Below are 22993 nucleotides of genomic sequence, written 5' to 3'. Positions count from 1 at the left end.
CAAGTTATTGTGCTGACAGGTTAGGGTGAGACATGGGGGGCATAACTGACCCTTGGCTTTATATCAGAAGGAACTGGCTCAACAACAGTTCAATCAAAGTGCACAAAATATATGGGTGTATTTCCCAAAGCGCACCCCCCCCCCTCACAGAAAAACATGCAACAAGGACAGCAGAAGTCACAATGGTACGACTGTTTATTTTCACATCTTTACCTGAATTAAAAACTCTACATCTTGGCAAAGAATGTATTGAGACAGAATGTATCGAGACGCAGCTCAAATCTCGGATGACTACATCCTTTCTCTATGGACCACTAAAACAAGACTAACTTCAGCTGATACTCAACCATGAACTACTGTATAGCCTATACAATATGTGGCTCTCAATACAGTCTTTTATTCACTAACATGTCTCAAGAAAGCATGTGCGTTCAATGACAGAAGAGCAAAGCTGGTATACATTGAAATAATAGCACAATATAAACAGAGTAGATAACAAAGGAGAAATCAAGTTAACATACATATGAAGAATCTGACTGCATGGCTAACACAAAGTTTATTTGGTATTCAGAAAAAAGCAGTAGGTTTGAATGTAGTATAATTATGTTTACGGTATCATTGTGTTTCATGTGAGGCACATTCTAGTTTCCATAAACTTGATAAATGATTTCAACTGTGTGCGTAAATAAGAAACAGAGTAGATGGAAAGGGATAGTGTGGACACTAGGTTCTGGGACACCTAAAAACAACTTCACAATTAAGCAGCTTGTGATTGTGAACACATAACCTTCCACCTACCATTTGGTGAAGTTGTGCAAAAATAAAACATTTGAAACATGAGTGATGTCTCTCCGCGTTCTCACACACACAGGCAGGATTTTAAGACAGGCCACCAGTGTGTCCTGGGATAGGTTGGCGAGTTCACACAGGCTCCGTCACAGAGAGACCCATTCGTCTGTCCGTCAATCTGTCTGTCATCTGATTGTATCGCACTGCTAATAAAAAACATAATCCTAGGTTCATTAGTATCCAGGCTTCTCAGAGAGTGTCAACGTCCATCATACTGTCCTTGTGAGGTCCCAGGCAGAGCAAAATCAACTCAAAAGTCCACCTAGGCCCACTGAGGCCCTGGGTGTCTTATAATCTGGTAAAGGAGCTAAACCACAGTTCCTGCTGGTCAGAACCAGGAAGTGGAGCCAGTTATGTGACAGTAGATAAAGTGAGTCTAAAATAGTCCTTGGCCTTTGATCTCAGTCAGAGTTCTGATTGGTCCATTCATAGGCTGGAGGAGTGGGCGGGGCGGTAAGCCCCATTCACCTAAAATACACAGGGACAACACATACAGAACAGGGTATTGTCATTATGAGGTTAGACGTTTTTCTATCAGGTTACACACAGCACTGTGTGTGTGCAGTAGTCGGCCGAAAGCATTTTGACTGCAAAATCCAAAGATGTTACCAAAAAAGGCAATGAAAGCATAAGGAAAGATATTAGAGAGCCATAGTATAATTCTCTCATCCATTTGTAGACCTGGTTTGCCTCTGATTTAGTTAGATAACTCCAGTGACAAATGGAGTTTTGAGTAGAACACAAACCTGAAAAAATATACAACTGGCACATTCCAACTAAATGTCTCTGGATAGGAATGACTATGGCGTAAACAACCCTTCCAGTGGCGGTTGGTGCCGTTCAACATTAGGGAGGATTCATTTTTTTTATGAGCATGGCCTTATTTCTATTACAGCATATTGGATAACTGTCATTCATATTCCATTCACCCATCTCAAAGTAACGTCAATAGGTTTAGGCTACAGCATGATACTTGAATTTGCCCTATACCCATCATGAGGTTGCTACAACCTAGTCTACAAATGAAAGTTTATAACGTAGGTGCACAGATCGAGACAAATTGGAGTAATCAAGGTGACAAACATTCAATTTATTTTACCTTTATTTAACTAGGCAAGTCAGTTAAGAACAAATTCTTATTTATTTTCAATGACGGCCTGGGAACAGTGGGTTTACTGCCTGTTCAGGGGCAGAACGACAGATTTGTACCTTGTCAGCTCGGGGGTTTGAACGTGCAACCTTCCGGTTACTAGTCCAACGCTCTAACCAAACCACTAGGTTACCCTACCGCCTTGCACACTCTTGCCTGCATCTATATGATCTGGTGTGTAATCATTAGTCCAAACAAAACAATCGTTTTTGCGACAAATTCAGGTAGGTCCCTCCTCGTTTCATTTGCTTCCATTTAAGAAACATTTTCCAACATAATCAGCAGAATGAATAAACCCCTGATCACCCACAGTTCACTTTCATAGCAGCCACATACAGCATTCATCACTCTGCTCATTGTATAATTCCTTCTCGCGTCTATGCACTCTCCCCCTCTCATCGCTTGTGGACTTCAGTACATAACAGAACAGCTGCCTGTAACCAGGCACAAAAACCTCTCCAAGCAAAACCTTCATACCATAAACGTTAATTGCTACACAGCCTACATAGTTGTCACCATATTATCATTAAAGTCAACAAACTGGAATTAACACATTAGTAAACCCACTATCCAATCCATGTGTACAATCACACAGTACAGTGTACAGCAAGCAGTTACACAGTCGGGCCACGGTGGCAATAAATAAATAAAACTGAAAGCGAACCTTGACTTGGAAGAGTTGCGGTGTTGGATAGCCTTAGCCAGCTAGCTACCATAAAAAAACATTCCTCTCCGAGTCAGGTTGTCGAGTAGGCTAAATTAGCTGCATTAGCTAAGTATGTGAAATGTAAACTAAGAAGACAAACATATACAACAAAATATTGCTAGCTCTCCCTCTGTTGCTTCACCTGAATTATTAAACTGTTCAACTATTGTCTTTCTCCCTCAGTCAACTACTCACCACACTTTATGCACTGCAGTGCTAGCTAGCTGTAATTTTTGCTTTCAGTACTAGATTAATTCTCTGATATTTTGATTGGATGGACATGACGTTAGTTCATACTGCAAGAGCTCTGATATGTTGGAAGGAAAATAGCAATCCTCCGGCTACACCATGGTGCTACCTTAGAGGGAGCTGTTAAAGCTACTGTAAACCTTTTCAAAACAGTGTGTTTTAATCAGTTATTTGGTGATGTGAATATACACCGAGTATAACCCCCCCCCCACCCCTCAGAACACCCACAATTTGTCAGGGCATGGACTCTACTAGGTGTCGAAAGCATTCCACAGGGATGCTGGCCCATGTTGACTCCAACACTTCCCACAGTTGTGTCAAGTTGGCTGGGTGTCCTTTGGGTAGTGGACCATTCTTGATACACACAGGAAACTGTTGAGCGTGAAAAACCCAGCAGCGCTGCAATTCTGGCACCTACAATTCCGACACCTCTGTCTCGTCCCAACACATTCATTAGTATGGGACAGCTGGAGATCGAATTTCAATGTTGAAACAATGTTGCAAATGTCAGAGACAAAGTTACTACAAATCTCTGCTATTGAAAACTAAAGGTTAGTCTAAAAGAAATGTTAGATAACATTTAGATGCTTTTTATAAATTGGCTGGCTGGTTTGATGAGACAGCCAATCAGATGGGAAACAGTAAATAGCCATTTTAATATCAAAGATTTAACTGGTGGCAACTTGTGGAATAGACACTGGCTGGAATGCGGTTTTAACCAAATCAGCATTCAGGATTAGATCCACCCATTGTATAATTCCCTATAACGCACAATATATTTGCGTGGTAGAATCCAATTGCTATAGTTCATTCTTACATGTTCTACGTTGTAGCTGCTTTTGAAAGCAAAAGTCTAATTGAAAATATTTTTGGCATTGTTGAAATCCATTTTCATAATGGCAAGCTAGGACTGATGGTTTGATGGTTAGCTAAACTAGTTGGTCTGTTTGTTTACCACTACTGTAGCCATCTAGTAAACTTGCTAGATACTCCAGGACTGATGGTTAGCTAAACTAGTTGGTCTGTTTGTTTACCACTACTGTAGCCATCTAGTAAACTTGCTAGATACTCCAGTGGACACTGAACACATTTCTAGTGGCAAATGTGTTAATTTATAGCCATGGTATAAAAGGGATAATCAACTCGGGGCTCTATGCATTCTCTGGAAAATAATGCAACTCTAGCGTGACTTGGAACACACCTTCCACGTCATTCATTTTTTTCCATAGAACGCATATCCCCTGGTTGACTATCCCTTACATAGCTTTCACCTGGATTCACTTAGTCAGTCTATGTTATGGAAAGACCAGGTGTTCTTTGTTTTGTATAAATCAGTATAGTTATCTAAAAAGGATAACTTTAATGTTTCACTATTTTTAGGTCATCCCCAGCCTGCACTGATAAAGTAATTTAATGGCAGTGTTTTTCTGGTACATTATTGTAACGGTAGACATCTCACTGTTCCTGTTTTTCTCCCTTAGAAAGTGGTAAACAGGCTGGTGCACAATAATAATAATACTCTGTCCACAGCCTTGTGGCTAAATCCTAATGGGACCAACGCTTGGATCATTTGAAGGGATAATGCCAGCTGCTCTGCAGTTGAACGCAGATACTGATGCACTCATCGGCAAGGTGAGTGAGGGGACAACATTTCAGGTAGTCAAGGTCAGGGTGTTGAGACTGAGGTAGTTACCATAGTTAGCATTAAGAGCCAGAAGAAGTGCAACATCAACTCAACTAACACAGTCAGATCCATAATGGAGCCTCCACTTCAAAGTCATTCCCTACTAAATACACTGCTCAAAAAAATAAAGGGAACACTAAAATAACACATCCTAGATCTGAATGAATGAAATATTCTTATTAAATACCTTTTTCTTTACATAGTTGAATGTGCTGACAACAAAATCACAAAAATGATCAATGGACATTAAATTTATCCACCCATGGAGGTCTGGATTTGGAGTCCCACTCTAAATTAAAGTGGAAAACCACACTACAGGCTGATCCAACTTTGATGTAATGTCCTTAAAACAAGTCAAAATGAGGCTCAGTAGTGTGTGTGGCCTCCACGTGCCTATATGACCTCCCTACAACGCCTGGGCATGCTCCTGATGAGGTGGCGGAAGGTCTCCTGAGGGATCTCCTCCCAGACCTGGACTAAAGCATCCGCCAACTCCTGGACAGTCTGTGGTGCAACGTGGCGTTGGTGGATGGAGCGAGACATGATGTACCAGATGTGCTCAATTGGATTCAGGTCTGGGGAACGGGCGGGACAGTCCATAGCATCAATGCCTTCCTCTTGCAGGAACTACTGACACACTCCAGCCACATGAGGTCTAGCATTGTCTTGCATTAGGAGGAACCCAGGGCCAACCGCACCAGCATATGGTCCCACAAGGGGTTTTAGGACCCCACACCATGACTGACCCACCGCCAAACCGGTCATGCTGGAGGATGTTACAGGCAGCAGAACGTTCTCCACGGCTTCTCCAGACTCTGTCACATGTGCTCAGTGTGAACCTGCTTTCATCTGTGAAGAGCACAGGGCGCCAGTGGCGAATTTGCCAATCTTGGTGTTCTCTGGCAAATGCCAAACATCCTGCACGGTGTTGGACTGTAAGCAGAACCCCCACCTGTGGATGTCAGGCCCTCATACCACCCTCATGGAGTCTGTTTCTGACCGTTTGAGCAGACACATGCACATTTGTGGCCTGCTGGAGGTCATTTTGCAGGGCTCTGGCAGTGCTCCTCCTGCTCCTCCTTGCACAAAGGCGGAGGTAGCGGTCCTGCTGCTGGGTTGTTCCCCTCCTACGGCCTCCTCCACATCTCCTGATGTACTGGCCTGTCTCCCGGTAGCGCCTCCATGCTCTGGACACTACGCTGACAGACACAGTAAACCTTCTTGCCACAGCTCGCATTGATGTTCCATCCTGGATGAGCTGCACTACCTGAGCCACTTGTGTGGGACCAAAACATCAGCCAGGAAGCATAGGAACTGAGAAGTGGTCTGTGGTCACCACCTGCAGAACCACTCCCTTATTGGGGATGTCTTGCTAATTGCCTAGAATTTCCACCTGTTGTCTATTCCATTTGCACAACAGCATGTGACATTTATTGTAAATCAGTGTTGCTTCCTAAGTGGACAGTTTGATTTCACAGAAGTGTGATTGACTTGGAGTTACATTGTGTTGTTTAAGTGTTCTCTTTATTTTTTTGAGCAGTGTATAAGCCAACACAGACCCAGGCAAAACAAGGACAATCGAACCCAACTGACCCAGGCAAAACAAGGACAATCGAACCCAACCGACCCAGGCAAAACAAGGACAAGAGAAAGATCAGCATAATCAAGCACTCTAGCTTACAAATTAAACAACAACCAAAAAATACAAAAAAAAGGAACGATTGCATCGTTTCCCCTCTCTCTGGCTTATGTCAACACAAGATCAAATAAGAGCCATTGTGTTGCTCTCATTCCTTTTCAGTTCTGCTTTGCATCTGATTAAGGTTGATAACTCTGGATGACAAATTGAGTAGAACACACAGACCTGTGTAAATATACTAACAGGAATGTCAAGTGTTTACATCCATCCTATATGGATACAGGTCAGAGTGGGTGTTGTGTCTCAATAAAACATCTGGAAAACAATGGGTACAACAATATCCACGTAGCGAGAAAGACAAAATAAACAAGCTACTTAGTGTCGTTGTAAGGGCTTCATTTTAAACACAGTACAATATATTATCGAAGGGCATGCCGTTTACAGGCTATTGTAAAAACAGCCCAGATGATAGCATACATATTACTCAGGTCAAGGATATAACCATAGAACACAGTGGAATGCCCCTAAGCAAGATAAACTACTACAACATCACAGTCCTGACAATGTGCTGTTTACGAGAACCCACTTTATGCATTAAAACTTTGGCATTAGATAAGGTATGAGAGGTCCTCCTCATAGAGTCATGACCTTTTGGTCATTTGTCATAGTGCTGTACTTCATTGTCTCACTGTTGGTTGCTCTACCTCTCACTCCTGCAGTAGAATTAACCAACTGTAGTGTTCCCCATGGTAATTCCCAAAGAGCCGTGTTTCCCACCTCATGTTTTTTCAGGGACTATTTTTAGTGAGCAGGCCCAAAGTAACTTCCTATCGCTTATCAACCACCCTCACTGCTTTTTTAAGAAACAAAAACCTACATTTAGAAACCATTTAATGACATTTTTGTGATTCTGTGACCAGTAACCTTGGAATAACCCAGGATAAATAATTAAATTAACATTCAACTAAATAACAATTCCCGTTTAAATTTCCAGTGATGGATCACACCCATTACAACAAATTGACCAAACTGCCATCACCATTAAGTTCTTTACAGGTCTTGGGTTTACTCAAAAATATTTGCAGAACGGTTTGCTGTTTCTTTTTGCAGACAATTGTGTCTTTTGAACCTGACAAAAATAGTCTGAAGAAGATAAGTTACATTTTAAATCGTAACACACAAGTGCAGCACTTAGGATCTGATACAACGTGGGAATATACAGTGCATTCGGAAGGTATTCAGACCCATTCACTTTTTAAACATTTTGTTACCTTACAGTCTTGGTGGTTCCAAACTTTTTCCATTTAAGAATGATGGCAGCCACGGTGTTCTTTGGGAGCTGCAGAAATGTTTTGGTACCCTTCCCCTGATCTGTGCCAATGGACAATTCCTTCGACCTCATGGCTTGGTTTTTGCTCTGACATGCACTTATCAACTGTGGGACCTTATATAGACAGGTGTGTGCCTTTCCAAATCATGTCCAATCAATTGAACTTACCACAGGTGGACTCCAATCAAGTTGTAGAAACAAGTGGAGTCTCATAACGGAGTGTCTGAATACTTATATAAATAAGTCGTATTTTAAACGTTTTTTTTATACATTTGCAAAGATTTCTAAAAACCTATTTTCACTTTGTCATTATGGGGTATTGTGTGTAGATTGATGAGGCCCAAAATGTTATTAATTCATTTTAGAATAAGGCTGTAACGTAACAAAATGTGGAAAAAGTGAAGGGGTCTGAATACTTTCCCGAATGCATCATACCCACAATTCTGAATGCTTCCACGTGTGTGTGTGTGTGTGTGTGTGTGTGTGTGTGTGTGTTTGTGTGTGGAGCCCTGCAGATGTAAGTCAATAAGGCTAGTAAAGTAGACAGAGACAGAGTGGTGTTTGTAGGCCCTCACCCGTGCATCGTACTCCAGGATGAAGGGGGGGATGTCTATCTGTTCAGGCAGAATACAGGTGAAGAGCTGCTGGAGGGTCTCTACATGATGGACTTTCTCTTTCATCCCTGACACAGTGAATCTTGTGAAGAACCAGGTGGACACCTGACACACAGAGAAATGAACATGATAAGATTCGGGAAACACTGGTAATACTGGAAATAGCAACAACAATGTGTGTGTGGTCTTTGTTAGTCCTGTGTCGGGATTGGGAAACCTGCCCTAAAGGCTCAATTGTAATACTGGTTTGTTTACCAAGCATGGATGCGTTTCGGCTGAAACATTCCTGTGTTAGTTTATTGAAACTAATTTACATCTCCCTAAAAATCCACTTATTTGGTTTGATTGAATATCGCCAATAAACTTCCACTCCGCTCTTTGGTAGCTCTGCTTCCCATTCCAAACCATTTAAACCCATTTACCACAAAACCTAGCCCCATCAGTCATACACACAACTCCTCTAAGATCATGGATCCTTAAAATGCACCAGTTATAATATTGCTACACTGTGAGCCTTGTCCCACCTAAAAGGGCTGTGGGCACCCGTGTGTGTGTGGAGTCCTGCAGTTCTAGGTCAAAATAGGTTGTGAACTAGACAGAGCTTTAAAAACACAGTGGTGTCAAAGCAGCCAAAGAGATTGTTGCATTGTGTATATACACTGAATACAAAAACTGTATTTACAAGGTATTTGTACAGTATATACTGGGGTTGGGGTCAATTTCATTTAAATTCCAGTCAATTCAGAAAATAAACCAAATTATTTAAAGTGATTGAAGAGAATTGGAATTTCAGTCTTTCCTGAATTGAAATTAAATTGACCCCAACCCTAGTATATGTACATATCCCAACAATGCCTTAGACACTGTAGTATAAACTGTAGACACTGTAGTATACAGTGCATTCAGAAAGTATTCAAACCCCTTGACTTTTTCCACATTTTGCTACATTACAGCCTTATTCTTATCAATAACCCATAATGACAAAAGCGAAAACTGGTTTAGAAATATTAGCAAATGTATTAAAAATGAAAAACTTAATAACCTTATTTACATAAGTATTCAGACCCTTTGCTATGAGACTCGAAACTGAGCTCAGGTGCGTCCTGTTTCCATTGATCATCTTTGAGATGTTTCTACAAGTTGACTGGAATCTACCTGTAACTTCAATTGATTGGACATGATTTGAAAAGGCACCCACCTGTCTATATAAGGTTCCACAGTTGACAGTGCATGTCAGAGCAAAAACTAAGCCATGAGGTCGAAGGAATTGTCTGTAGAGCTCCGAGACAGGATCGTGTCGAGGCACAGATCTGGGGAAGAGTACCAAAACATTTCTGCAGCATTGAAGGTCCAAGAACACCGTGGCTTCCCTCATTCTTAAATGGAAGAAGTTTGGAACCACCAAGACTCTTCCAAGAGCTGGCCGCCCGGCCAAACTGAGAAATTGGAGGAGAAGGGCCTTGGTCAGGGAGGTGACCACAAACCCGATGGTCACTCTGACAGAGTTCCAGAGTTCCTCTGTGAAGATGGGAGAACCTTCCAGAAGGACAACCATCTCTGCAGCACTCCACCAATCAGGCCTTTATGGTAGAGTGGCCAGACGGAAGCCACTCCTCAGTAAGGCACATGACAGCCCACGTGGACTTTGCCAAAAGGCACCTAAAGGACTCTCAGACAATGAGAAGCAAGATTCTCTGGTCTGATGAAACATAGATTGAACTCTTTGGCCTCAATGCCAAGCGTCACATCTGGAAGAAACCTGGGACCATCCCTACGATGAAGCACAGCGGTGGCAGCATCAAGCTGTGGGGATGTTTTCAGCAACAGGGATTGGGAGACTAGTCAGGGTCGAGGGATAGATGAAAATAGCAAAGTACAGAGAGATCCATGATGAAAACCTGCTCCAGAGTGCTCAGGATCTCAGACTGGGGCAACGGTTCACCTCTCAACAGGACAACAACCCTAAGCACACAGCCAAGACAACGCAGGAGTTACTTCGGGACAAGTCTCTGAATGTCCTTGAGTAGCCCAGCCAAAGCCCGGACTTGAACCAGATCGAACATCTCTGGAGACCTGAAAATAACTGTGCAGTGACTCACCCCATCTAACCTGGCAGAGCTTGAGAGGATCAGCAGAGAAGAATGGGAGAAACTCTCCAAATACAGGTGTGCCAAGCTTGTAGCATCACACCCAAAAAGACTTGAGGCTGTAATCACTGCCAACGGTGCTTCAACAAATGACTGAATATAGGGTCTGAATACTTAAGCAAATGTGATACTTCAGTTAGACTTGTTATACATTAGCAAAAATGTCTAAAAACCTATTTTGCTTTGTCATTATGGGGCATTGTGTGTGGATTGATGAGGGAAAAAATGATTGAATATATTTTAGAATAAGGCTGTAACGTAACAAAATGTGGAAAAAGTCAAGGGGTCTGAATACTTTCCGAATGCACTGTAAATAATTTTACAGCAATGCCTTTTACACACAGTAGTATAAATACATACAACAGAGTTTGGGGAAGCAGAAAAAGAGAGGTACTGTACTTTACCTTGGAGCGAAACGAGGGGTGTACAAAGTAGAAAGCCCTCAAGTTCTTCTTAAACCTAGAATATAAAACAAAGCAAAAAACATCAACTACATCAATTCAAATGTTATTTTTCACATACACATGGTTAGCAAATGTTAATGTGAGTGTAGCAAAATGCTTGTGCGTCTAGTTCCGACAGTGAAATAATATCTAAGTAAAGGGATGGAGTAAGAATATGAACATATATGGATGAGCGACGACCGATGGGCATAGGCAAGAAGCAATAGAATACAGTATATACATATGAGATTAATAATGTTTACATATCTTGCATTACTCAAGTGGCATTATTAAAGTGACTCATGATCCATTCAATAGTGGCCAATGATTTCAAGTCTGTATATAGGCAGCAGCCCCTCTGTGTTAGTGATGGCTGTTTAACAGTCTGATGGTCTTGAGACAGAAGCTGTTTTTCCAGTCTCTCGGTCCCAGCTTTGATTCACATGTACTGACCTCCAATTCTGGATGGTAGCGTGGTGAACAGGCAGTGGCTAGGGTGGTTGTTGTTCTCGATCTTTTTGGCCTTCCTGTGACATTGACTGCTGTAGGTGTCCTGGAGGGCAGGTAGTTTGCCCATGGTGATGCGTTGTACAGACCTCACTACCCTCTGAAGAGCCTTACAGTTGTGGGCGGGGTAGTTGCCGTACCAGACGGTGATACAGCCCGACAGGATGCTCTCGATTGTGGTTCTGTAAAAGTTTGTGAGTGTTTTCGGTGACAAGCCAAATTTCTCTAGCCTCCTGAGATTGAAGAGGCGATGTTGCGCATTCTTCACCATGCTGTCTGTGTGTCCGTCGATGTAGACAGGGGGGTGCTCCCTCTGCTGTTTCCTGAAGTACACGATCATCTCCTTTGTTTTGTTGACATTGAGGAATGAGAGGTTGTTTTCCTGACACCTCACCTCCTCCCCGTAGGCTGTCTCGTCGTCGTTGTTGGTAATCAAGCCCACTACTGTTGTGTCACCTGCAAACTTGATGATTGAGTTGGAGGTGTGCATGACCGTGCAGTCATGGGTGAACAGGGAGTACAGGACGGGGCTGAACATGCACCCTTGTGGGGCCCCAGTGTTGAGGATCAGTGAAGTGGAGGTGATGTTTCCGACCTTCACCACCTGGGGGCCACCAGTCAGAAAGTTCAGGACCCAATTGCACAGGGCGGGGTTGAGACCCAGGGCCTCAAGCTTAATGAGCTTGGAGGGTACTATGGTGTTGAATGCTGACCTGTAGTCGATGAACATCGGGTGGCAGGTAAGGTGGAGGTGATATGATCCTTGATTAGTCTCTCAAAGCACTTCATGGTGACAGAAGTGAGTGCTACGATAGTCATTTAGTTCAGTTAGCTATGCCTTCTTGGGTACAGGAACAATGGTGTCCATCTTGAAGCATGTGGGGACAGCAGACTGGGATAGGGAGAGATTGAATTTGTCCGTAAACACACCAGCCAGCTGGTCTGCACATGCTCTGAGGACGCAGCTAGGAATGCAGTCTGGGCCGGCAGCCTTGCGAGGGTTAACACGTCTTACTTACGTCGGCCACGGAGAAGGAGAGGGGTGGCCCGCAGTCCTTGCTAGCAGGCCGCGTTGGTGGCACTGTATTATCCTCAAAGCGGGCAAAGAAGGTGTTTAGTTTGACTGGAAGCAAGACGTCGGTGTCCGTAACGTGGCTGGGTTTCTTTTTGTAGTCCTTCACTGCTATGCCATCGCTCCAAGATGTCATAGCAGTTCAGACGTCTTTTTTCCTCGTCTTGTCGTGTCCTGTGTAATATATATATATATATATATATATATATATATATATATATATATATATATATATATATATATATATATATATATATATATATATATATATATTTATTTATTTATTTATTTACAACTTTCTTCGCATACCTTTTTATATATTTTTTATTTTCCATAAACTCATCTTCAAAACACTCTCCTGCAACCCACCTCACCAATTTATATATTTTTTAAAAGAATGTATTATTTACCTCAAATCTGTAATCCTCCATAGAATCTAACCAGAAGCTAACCAAGAGCTAGCCAGAAGCTAATCAGAAGCTAGTTAGCTTCTTTACTGGCTAATCGTTAGTATTCAGCTAACCACGGTTTGTGGTCATCAGCTATCCTTTAGCTCGAAAATCTATCGTTAGTTTTGTACGGCGCGGCTCGGACCGGAACATACCTGACCTATTTTACTCTCCATGTTCCCGGATTTCAACCGCTAACTCTGGACATTTATACCTGGATCTCGCAGCTAGCTAGCTGCTATCCGTGTGACTATCGGCTTTCGTCGATTCCGGAGCAAACATCAATTATTCGGGAGCTAGCCAGCTGAAGAGTTCCATCAGTCACTCCTGGGCTACAATCAACTATCCGGATCCGTTTTACTGCCAACGCGGAGCCCCACCGGGCCTTCACAACTGGACTACCGACGTTATCTACCCGAGAGAGTTATCCGGCTGGCTCCTCCGTCGCAGCGTTACCTCAACGCCCATCTGCGGTCCACTAACCGTTAGCGGTCTTATCGGCTGCTATCTGAATAGACCTATCGGACAATTTATTATTATTTTTTTTTCTTGGACCTCTTAAAACTATATCTATTGTTTTTTTTTGCGAATTGGATTCATCCCCTCTACCACACGGAACCCCACTAATCCTACCGACGGAAACGCACGAGGTGGCTAATAACAGACCTCCATCCTATGCTAGCTTGCTACCGATGGCCCGGCTAGCTGTCTAAATCGCCGTGACCCAACCAACCTCACTACTCACTTGAACCTTTTGATCACTCGACTAAGCATGCCTCTCCTGAATGTCAATATGCCTTGTCCATTGCTGTTCTGGTTAGTGTTTATTGGCTTATTTCACTGTAGAGCCTCTAGTCCTGCTCACTATACCTTATCCAACCTATTAGTTCCACCACCCACACATGCGATGACATCTCCTGGTTTCAATGTTTCTAGAGACAATATATCTCTCTCATCATCACTCAATACCTAGGTTTACCTCCACTGTATTCACATCCTACCATACCTTTGTCTGTACATTATACCTTGAAGCTATTTTAGAAGAAAACCTCCTTTTACTCTCTGTTCCAGACGTTCTAGACGACCAATTCTTATTGCTTTTAGCCGTACCCTTATCCTACTCCTCCTCTGTTCCTCTGGCGATGTAGAGGTGAATCCAGGCCCTGCAGTGCCTAGCTCCACTCCTATTCCCCAGGCGCTCTCTTTTGATGACTTCTGTAACCGTAATAGCCTTGGTTTCATGCATGTTAACATTAGAAGCCTCCTCCTCCCCAAGTTAGTTTTATTCACTGCTTTAGCACACTCGGATGTTCTAGCTGTGTCTGAATCCTGGCTTAGGAAGACCACCAAAAATTCTGACATTTTCATCCCACACTACAACATTTTCAGACAAGATAGAACTTGTGAATATAGACTTGTTTATACTGTATTATTGACTGTATGTTTGTTTTACTCCATGTGTAACTCTGTGTCGTTGTATGTGTCGAACTGCTTTGCTTTATCTTGGCCAGGTCGCAATTGTAAATGAAAACGTGTTCTCAACTTGCCTACCTGGTTAAAAATTATTATTATTTTTTTTAAATTGTCTGTAGACCCTGCCACCTACATCTCGTGTCTGAGCCCTTGAATTGCGACTCCACTTTGTCCTTATACTGACATTTTGCTTGTTTGATTGCCTTGGAGGGAATAACTACACTGTTTATATTCAGCCATCTTTCCATGGTTAAATGCAGTGGTTCGTGCTTTCAGTTTTGCGCGAATGCCACCATCTATCCACTGTTTCTGGTTAAGGTAGGTTTTAATAGTCACAGTGGGTACAACATATCCAAAGCGCTTCCTTATAAACTCACTCACCGAATCAGCGTATAAATTGATGTTATTCTCGGAGGCTGCCCAGAACTACAGAATTAATTCACTGACACATCCCTATTGGCTAGCATGTTACATAGTTGTCATTATTATTCTAACGTACTTATATTTGTGCTTATTTGTGCTTATTTGTGCTTATTGATAAAAACAAACAGCAACATAAAAAATGTAAATATGTCCGGAAAGAAAAGAGTGCATTTTTACAAAACAGACAAACGTCCATGAAACTGCTCCAAATGTAGCAGTTTTCCAGTTCTCCCAGACCAAGGCACATGGTACTGCCCCCCCCAAAAAAAAAAAATGCCACAAGGCCATCCAAGAGCACAGAAACACATACACACAACCCTCTACCCTTTCCCACACCATGGACTACCGATGTACTTGCAATATCAATACACTAAACCTGCCTATGTAAAGTACCATGTAATTACATGGTTTTAGTCCCATTTCATATAATGTGGAACAAACCCATCTTTTGGAAGTACACGGTGTTCACAGTAACCCCCCACAGCCAGTACGGGCTTATAGGGCAGAAACCCGCACCAAGCAAATAAACATTTACCCAGTTTCCTCAGTGTTCTGAGAGACCTAGAAGACACCACAGGAAGGTAGACTATGGCCTTGTTTGACCCATCTGTCCCCATAGTGGAACAGCCTCTCACTCCCTCATCCCCCTGCCAGACAGGTTCTTGAGGTTCTCTTCTCGGGTCTAGGCCTAGGGAAAGAATAGTCATTTCCAAAACAGATCTCTGCTAAGTCCAAAAGCCAACTCTAAAGAGATGACCAAAACAGAGTTCCTATTGTAGTCTGTCCTTTTTATTGGTCTATACCAGGGTTTCCCAAACCCGGTCCTGGGGCCCCCCCTGGGTGCACATCTAGTTTTTTGCCCTAACACTACACAGCTGATTCAAATGACCAACTCATCATCAAGCTTTGATTATTTCAATCAGCTGTGTAGTGATAGGACAAAACCAAAACTTGCACCCAGGGGGGGCCCCAGGACAAAGTTTGGGAAACCCTGGTCTAGAGCATTCTATTACAGGGATCGCAAGGTTTCTCTCATGGGGATCACAAGGTTTCTCTCATGGGGATCACACGGTTTCTCTCATGGGGATCACACGGTTTCTCTCATGGGGATCACACGGTTTCTCTCATGGGGATCACACGGTTTCTCTCATGGGGATCACACGGTTTCTCTCATGGGGATCACACGGTTTCTCTCATGGGGATCACACGGTTTCTCTCATGGGGATCACACGGTTTCTCTCATGGGGATCACACGGTTTCTCTCATGGGGATCACACGGTTTCTCTCATGGGGATCACATGGTTTCTCTCATGGGGATCACAGCTTGCTCATCAAATGCTTGGGAAAAGAAGTCAGCGGTGCCAAGAGCTAACAAACATGTTATTATTGAGTGGGTTGAGTCACTGATGTGATCTTCCTGTCTGGGTTGGCACCCCCAATTGGGTTGTGCCGTGGCGGAGATCTTTGTGGGCTATACTCGGCCTTGTCTCAGGATGGTAAGTTGGTGGTTGAAGATATTCCTCTAGTGGTGTGGGGGCTGTGCTTTGGCAAAGTAGGTGGGGTTATATCCTTCTTGTTTGGCCCTGTCCGGGGGTGTCATTGGATGGGGCCACAGTGTCTCCTGACCCCTCCGGTCTCAGCCTCCAGTATTTATGCTGCAGTAGTTTATGTGTCGGGGGGCTAGGGTCAGTTTGTTATATCTGGAGTACTTCTCCTGTCCTATCCGGTGTCCTGTGTGAATTTAATTATGCTCTCTCTAATTCTCTCTTTCTTTCTCTCTCTCTGAGGACCTGAGCCCTAGGACCATGCCTCAGGACTATCTGACATGATGACTCCTTGCTGTCCCCAGTCCACCTGGCTGTGCTGCTGCTCCAGTTTCAACTGTTCTGCCTGTGATTATTATTATTTGACCATGCTGGTCATTTATGAACATTTGAACATCTTGGCCATGTTCTGTTATAATCTCCACCCGGCACAGACAGAAGAGGACTGGCCACCCCACATAGCCTGGTTCCTCACTAGGTTTCTTCCTAGGTTTTGGCCTTTCTAGGGAGTTTTTCCTAGCCACTGTGCTTCTACACCTGCATTGCTTTCTGTTTGGGGTTTTAGGCTGGGTTTCTGTACAGCACTTTGGGATATAAGCTGATGTACGAAGGGCTATATAAATACATTTGATTTGATAAACTCGGTTGATCTACTAAAAAGTGAGATGACTTTCCGTTAGATCATAGGAACACTAGATAAAACCCCCAACAGATTTTTCAATGACGACAAAAACTAGCTTCAAAGACTGGAATCTCCGTTGTCACAAAATAAGTTATGTGGTATGTCCAGAGGCTGACAGTCTATATCTCCCTCTAGATTTCTCAGAATGACTGGGTGAAACTGCTCACTGCTTAGGAGATACTGTGGGTGTGAGTGGTGCTGCCTTATCTACGGCTATAGTGTTGAGGGTGAGAAGCCATCTAGTATTCATTGGTAGTATGTGGTTTTCAGCTCCAGTCCAGTGTGATGGTGTGAGTAGACAAAGAAAATTGTTTCATGGTTGACTCAAATAGGAGGCACACAAGGTCAGGGTTGTATAGTGTTGACATTGGTACTGCTCAGTGTATGGTGCTTTTCTTAGTCTTGACACAGAGGAAGGGAAATTTATTTTAAGTCACACAGAACCTGATGCCGTTTTCTTCCATTGTACATAAAGTTCACTCATGGCTGATTGTTGTCTGCAACAGGCTGTTTGTTCAGTGAAGGTTGTAGCGCTGGCAGGAAATGCTAATGCTTTCGTAATGTTAGCGTCTCAGATTTTGGGCGCCTCACTGCCATTACTGCCAACGCTTTCTGGGAACCTTCTCCGAGCTCCTTGGCAGTGTGAACAATAAACTTGGATGCTATACAAAAAGGTGATAAACCAGCACTGGTCAATGAAACAAAACTCCGGTCTTACTGGAGGATGAGCCAACTGTACTCTCTCAAGAACAAACTACAACTGACAGCTCATAGAGCCCATAAGAATTTCATGGTAAAACCTCATTCATGGAAAGGACTTGCTGAAGACCAGTTTCATCTCACGCGTTCAGATTTGATTCGCACATCGTATCTGGTAACAAACAGTCTAATTGTCTCTATAGCCTTCAGTTAATCTAGCTCTCTCTCGCCTCACTAAATCAATAAAACGCATGGTGTACGTGTCTTACTTGGAATCTACAATCTCGTAGAGCTTCTTAAGGAATTCAGAGTCCAGATGGTTGTGTTCTCCGGTCAGAGTGTGGAAGTAAACCATTGCATACTCCTTCACTGTGATGTGGTCCATGACATGGATGAAGTACAGCAGGGCCTGCAGTGGAGACACACGTGGTGGAGCGGTCAAGGCTTTCACACAGAGCAACAACATTCATCTGTATTCTATTGCACCACTAAAACTGTAACATTCATGATCTTGCCTGCGAATGAGGCCTGGTACCTTTTCCATGTCGATGAGGGTCACAGGAATATTTCTGCCAACAAGAACCATCACCGTCCTGCCACACATGTCAACACCTGTGGGAACACACACACGGACCAGTGGCCTGCCAGTGTTACTACACTGCCTCCTAGAGGATACATGGAACAATTACACTCACTGAAACAGGAGGGTGTTATGAGCCCCTCTTTATAAATCGCCATCGCTGAAAAATAAATACAAACGAATGAACCAAAGAACTAAATGAAACCAAATGAAAGCGTGGGAACAGAGAGAATGAGGCAAGAGACAGTAAGAGAACGAGAGAGAGCAGGAGATCCTGAGTGGCGCAGTGGTCTAAGGAAATGCATAGGGTTGGTCCTGGTCAGTCCCTGGATGGGAGACCAGAAGCTGCTGGATGTGGTGTTGGAGGGCCAATAGGAGGCACTCTTTCCTCTGGTCTAAAAAATATCCCAATGCCCTTGGGGACACTTCCCTGTGTAGGGTGCCGTCTTTCAGATGGGACTTTAAACGGGTGTCCTGACTGAGGTCATTAAAGATCCCATAGCACTTATCGTAAGAGTAGGGGTGTTAACCCCGGTGTCCTGGCTAAATTCCCAAGTTGTCCCTCATACCATCACGGTCACGTAATCATCCCCAGTTTACAATTGGCTCATTCATCCCCCTCCTCTCCCCTGTAACTATTCCCCAGGTCGTTGCTGTAAATGAGAACGTGTTCTCAGTCAACTTACCTGGTGAAATAATGGTAAAAAAAAATTCTCAGTGCTAGAGGCGTCACAACAGACCCTGGTTCGATCCCAGGCTGTATCACAACCGGCCGGGATTGGGAGTGCCATACAGCGACGCACAATTGGCCCAGTGTCATCCGGGTTTGGGTTTGGCCGGGGTAGGCCGTCATTGTAAATAAGAATGTGTTCTTAACTGACTTGCCTAGTTAAATAAAGGTTAAATAAAATAAATATAAAAAGGAGAGTGAGAGAAAGAGTGAAAGTAAGACATCCTGCCATGACCACGGAGGCCGTTTGTAATCCTGATAAGGAAAAATTAGAAAACGGATCATCCCCCCCCTTGATGAGCTGGTAAAAAGATTTCCATCCAACAAACTAGAGATCAAACACAGAGAAAACCACGCACAAACTCACTCTCCCAACTCACCAGTTTGATATAAGGCTTTCAGTGCTGCTATGTCAGACAAGTCCTCTGCCCTTGCTCGACATAACCAACGGTTATAACTGCAACAAAAGGAGAGGTTATAACACATTATGTCAACACTCAGTATTGTACTGGCTAAGGGTGTACTGTAAATGTTGGTAAAACTAGGGTATAGGATGCATACCCTAAAGACCAATGTATCAAAATAAAAGTATTGTATTTAATTAAAATACATGTGTTTTGTATTTTAAAATAAATGTGTTTTGTATTTTCAAATACAAAAAATACATTTGCAAGTAGCTGTCTGAACAGAAACAACGTTCTCAGTTACGGTTACAGAAACATCTTACGTGCTATGACTGAAATGTTGTCGTTCGTCTACCTTCGCTGAATGCACTGTCACTCTGGAGAAGAGTGTCTGCTAAATGACCAAAATGTAAATGTGAAAATGAACAACTGCAAAGCACACTGGGAATTGCCATTGGCCTTGTTTCAGGGGTAGCTCATTAGAATTCTACTCAGCATACTTGGCAATTGTTCATTTTTACATATACATTTTGTTAATTTAGCAGACACTTGTATTACACCAGTGCCATCAGACTTTTGTTACCAATGTAGGGAGAAAGGGGGCCATACAATTGTGAACCGCTATAAAATAAATGCTATAGAATTGTATTTTGAAAATACAAATTACAGCTTTCGAAACTATCTTGTTACATAATACATTGGAGTGTTGTTCAGCTCAGTGAAATACAACATACAAAACACTCAGAAGTAATTAAAATACGTATTTCAGATACATGTAACAGAAATACTGCCCATCTGTTTACAAGTTGTGTTAGACTCACTTTCTCTGGTGCTGTTTGTGGATGGTTGCGTCAGACAGCTGGCCCTGCAGGATGAGTTTGCGCTGTTTGTCCACATCTCCCTCCATCCGGGCAAACGCATGATTCCCCACCTGGCCCAGGTCTGAGTCCAGAGTCTCCTCCTCACAGTCATCTACCCAGTACACACAGACTCATCATTCTATGAAACTACTTCCAACTCTAAAATACATAAATACTCGCCCTCAATGTTGTATCAACAAATATAATCTTTCAAAGCACTGCTGTGAAAAGCCACAAACACACAAAATAAGCATGAAACATCACACTTCACATGTTCACTGCTTGTGAAACCGGGCCGGTCTCTCCGGTGTGTTTATTTCAATTGTCTGGTATCTAGACCTTGGGCTGTCCTCCCAGTCCTGAGCCATCCAGCCCAAGGCAAGAGAAGCAGCTCATTCATGGCCTCACTGGATTATGCAGAATATGTGTGTGTTGATTCCAGTGTTTGTCATTGGGCCTGACCCACACACAGCCTGTTTGTCTTGGATCAACACCTCTGGGTCTGGAGCCCCATATGGACAAGAGTCATCAAAAAAAGAGGTACACACACAATCTTGATACTAACAAACATTTAGTTCAGCACTATAGTTCAGTACACAAACACATATAAACAAAACAAAAAAAACACCCTTACTGAAAGAGAAACATATTCAACACCCCAAAAAACAAGAGGGAGGCCATCTTGGATTCCTTTATTGAAGACATACAGTGCCTTTTGTTATGTTCCAGCCTTATTTTAAAATGTATTGTTTTTTCCCCACCTCATCAATCTACACACAATACCCCATAGTGACAAAGCAAAAACAATTTTTTTTAAAAACATTTTTGCTAAATTTATAAACACCTGTATTTGTAGAGTTTCTCCCATTCTTCTCTGCAGATACTCTCAAGCTGTCAGGTTGGATGGGGAGCGTTGCTGCACAGCTATTTTCAGGTCTCTCCAGTAGAGGTCGACCAAAATCGGAATGGGCGATTAACTAGGGCCAATTTCAAGTTCTCATATCAATTGGAAAATCGGTATTTTCTGGCCGCTTTTATATATATATATATTTTTTTTTTTACACCTTTATTTAACTAGGCATGTCAGTTAAAACCTGTTACGGCTAGACGTTCCGCTCGACAACATCCGGTGAAATTGCAGAGTGTGAAATTCAAATGAAATTATTAGAAATATTTAACTTTCATAAAATCACAAGTGCAATACACCAAAATAAAGCTTAAGAACACATTATTTTCAATGACGGCCTAGGAACGGTGGGTTAACTGCCTTGTTCAGGGGCAGAACAACAGATTTTTTACCTTGTCAGCTTGGGGATTCGTTTTTGCAACCTTCCGGTTACTAGTTCAACGCTCTAACCACCTGCCTTACATTGCATTCCACGGGGAGACTGCGTGGCAGGCTGACTACCTGTTACGTGAGGGCAGCAAGAAGCCAAGGTAAGTTGCTAGCTAGCATTAAACTTATCTTGTAAAAAACAATCAATCTTAACATAATCACTAGTTAAACTAGTAATATCGTCAACCATGTGTAGTTATCTAGCATGTCCTGCGTTGCATATAATTGATGCGGTGCCTGTTAATTAATTTCTCATCGAATCACAGCCTACTTCGCCAAAACGGGTGATGATTTAACAAGCGGATTCGCGGTAAAAGCACTGTCGTTACACCAATGTGTACCTAACCATAAATACCTTTCTTTAAAATCAATACACAAGTATATATTTTTAAACCTGCATATTTAGTTAGTATTGCCTGCTAACATGAATTTCTTATAACTAGGGAAATTGTGTCACAATTGTGTCACTCTTGCGTTCCGTGCAAGCAGTCGGGTATATGCAGCAGTTTGGGCCGTCTGGCTCATTGCGAACTGTGTGAAGTCTATTTATTCCTAACAAAGATCGTAATTAATTTGCCAGAATTGTACATAATTATGACATAACATTGAAGGTTGTAAAATGTAACAGCAATATTTAGACTTATGGATGCCATCCATTAGATAAAATACGGAACGGTTCCGTATTTCACTGAAAGAATAAACGTTTTGTTTTCGAAATGATAGTTTCCGGATTCGACCAAATTAATGACCAAAGGCTCATATTTCTGTGTTATGTTATAATTAAGTCTATGATTTGATATAGCCGTCTGACTGAGCGGTGGTAGGCAGCAGCAGGCTCGTAAGCATTCATTCAAACAGCACTTTCGTGCATTTGCCAGCAGCTCTTCGCTGTGCTTCAAGCATTGAGCTGTTTATGACGTCAAGCATATCAACTCCCGAGATTAGGCTGGTATAACCGATGTGAAATGGCTAGCTAGTTAGGGGGGGTGCTAGCTAGTTAGCGGAGTGCGCGCTAATAGCGTTTCAAACGTCACTCGCTCTGAGACAGAGTAGTTGTTCCCCTTGCTCTGCGGCTTTTGTGGAGCGATGGGTAACGATGCTTCAAGGGTGGATGTTGTCGATGTGTTCCTGGTTCGAGCCCAGGTAGGGGCGAGGAGAGGGACGGAAGCTATACTGTTACACTGGCAATACTAAAGTGCCTATAAGAACATCCAATAGTCAAAGGTATATGAAATACAAATGGTATAGGGAGAAATAGTCCTTTAATTCCTAAAATAACCTCAACCTAAAACTTCTTACCTGGGAATATTGAAAACTCTTGTTAAAAGGAACCACCAGTTCTCATGTTCTGAGCAAGGAACTTAAACTTTAGCTTTTTTACATGGCATATAATGCACTTTTACTTTCTTCTCCAACACTTTGT

At 42.7% G+C, this 22993-nt stretch overlaps 1 protein-coding gene across 2 annotated transcripts in view; it reads right to left on the bottom strand.

Annotated features, from left to right (window-relative positions):
* Nucleotides 1–177: 177 nt before the first annotated feature.
* The window catches only part of LOC112240724 (ganglioside-induced differentiation-associated protein 2), a 33999-nt gene continuing 11183 nt past the window's right edge, over nt 178–22993 (bottom strand). Inside the window, exons 8-14 of one of the 2 annotated variants that reach the window (XM_024408982.2) lie at nt 20196–20346; nt 19351–19427; nt 18196–18272; nt 17930–18069; nt 10773–10827; nt 8183–8326; nt 178–995 (exon numbers count right to left, since the gene is read on the bottom strand). In XM_024408982.2, coding sequence (XP_024264750.1) covers nt 975–995; nt 8183–8326; nt 10773–10827; nt 17930–18069; nt 18196–18272; nt 19351–19427; nt 20196–20346 — 665 coding nt within the window. In that variant the 3' untranslated portion in view covers nt 178–974. Of the gene's footprint in view, nt 1318–8182; nt 8327–10772; nt 10828–17929; nt 18070–18195; nt 18273–19350; nt 19428–20195; nt 20347–22993 lie in introns of both variants that reach the window. The other variant, XM_024408977.2, reaches the window with a different exon arrangement.

This window comes from Oncorhynchus tshawytscha, linkage group LG03 (genome assembly GCF_018296145.1).
Source record: "Oncorhynchus tshawytscha isolate Ot180627B linkage group LG03, Otsh_v2.0, whole genome shotgun sequence".
Lineage (NCBI taxonomy): Eukaryota > Metazoa > Chordata > Actinopteri > Salmoniformes > Salmonidae > Oncorhynchus > Oncorhynchus tshawytscha.
Note: the sequence above shows the minus strand (reverse complement) of the source record. Positions and strands in the feature narration are given on the sequence as shown.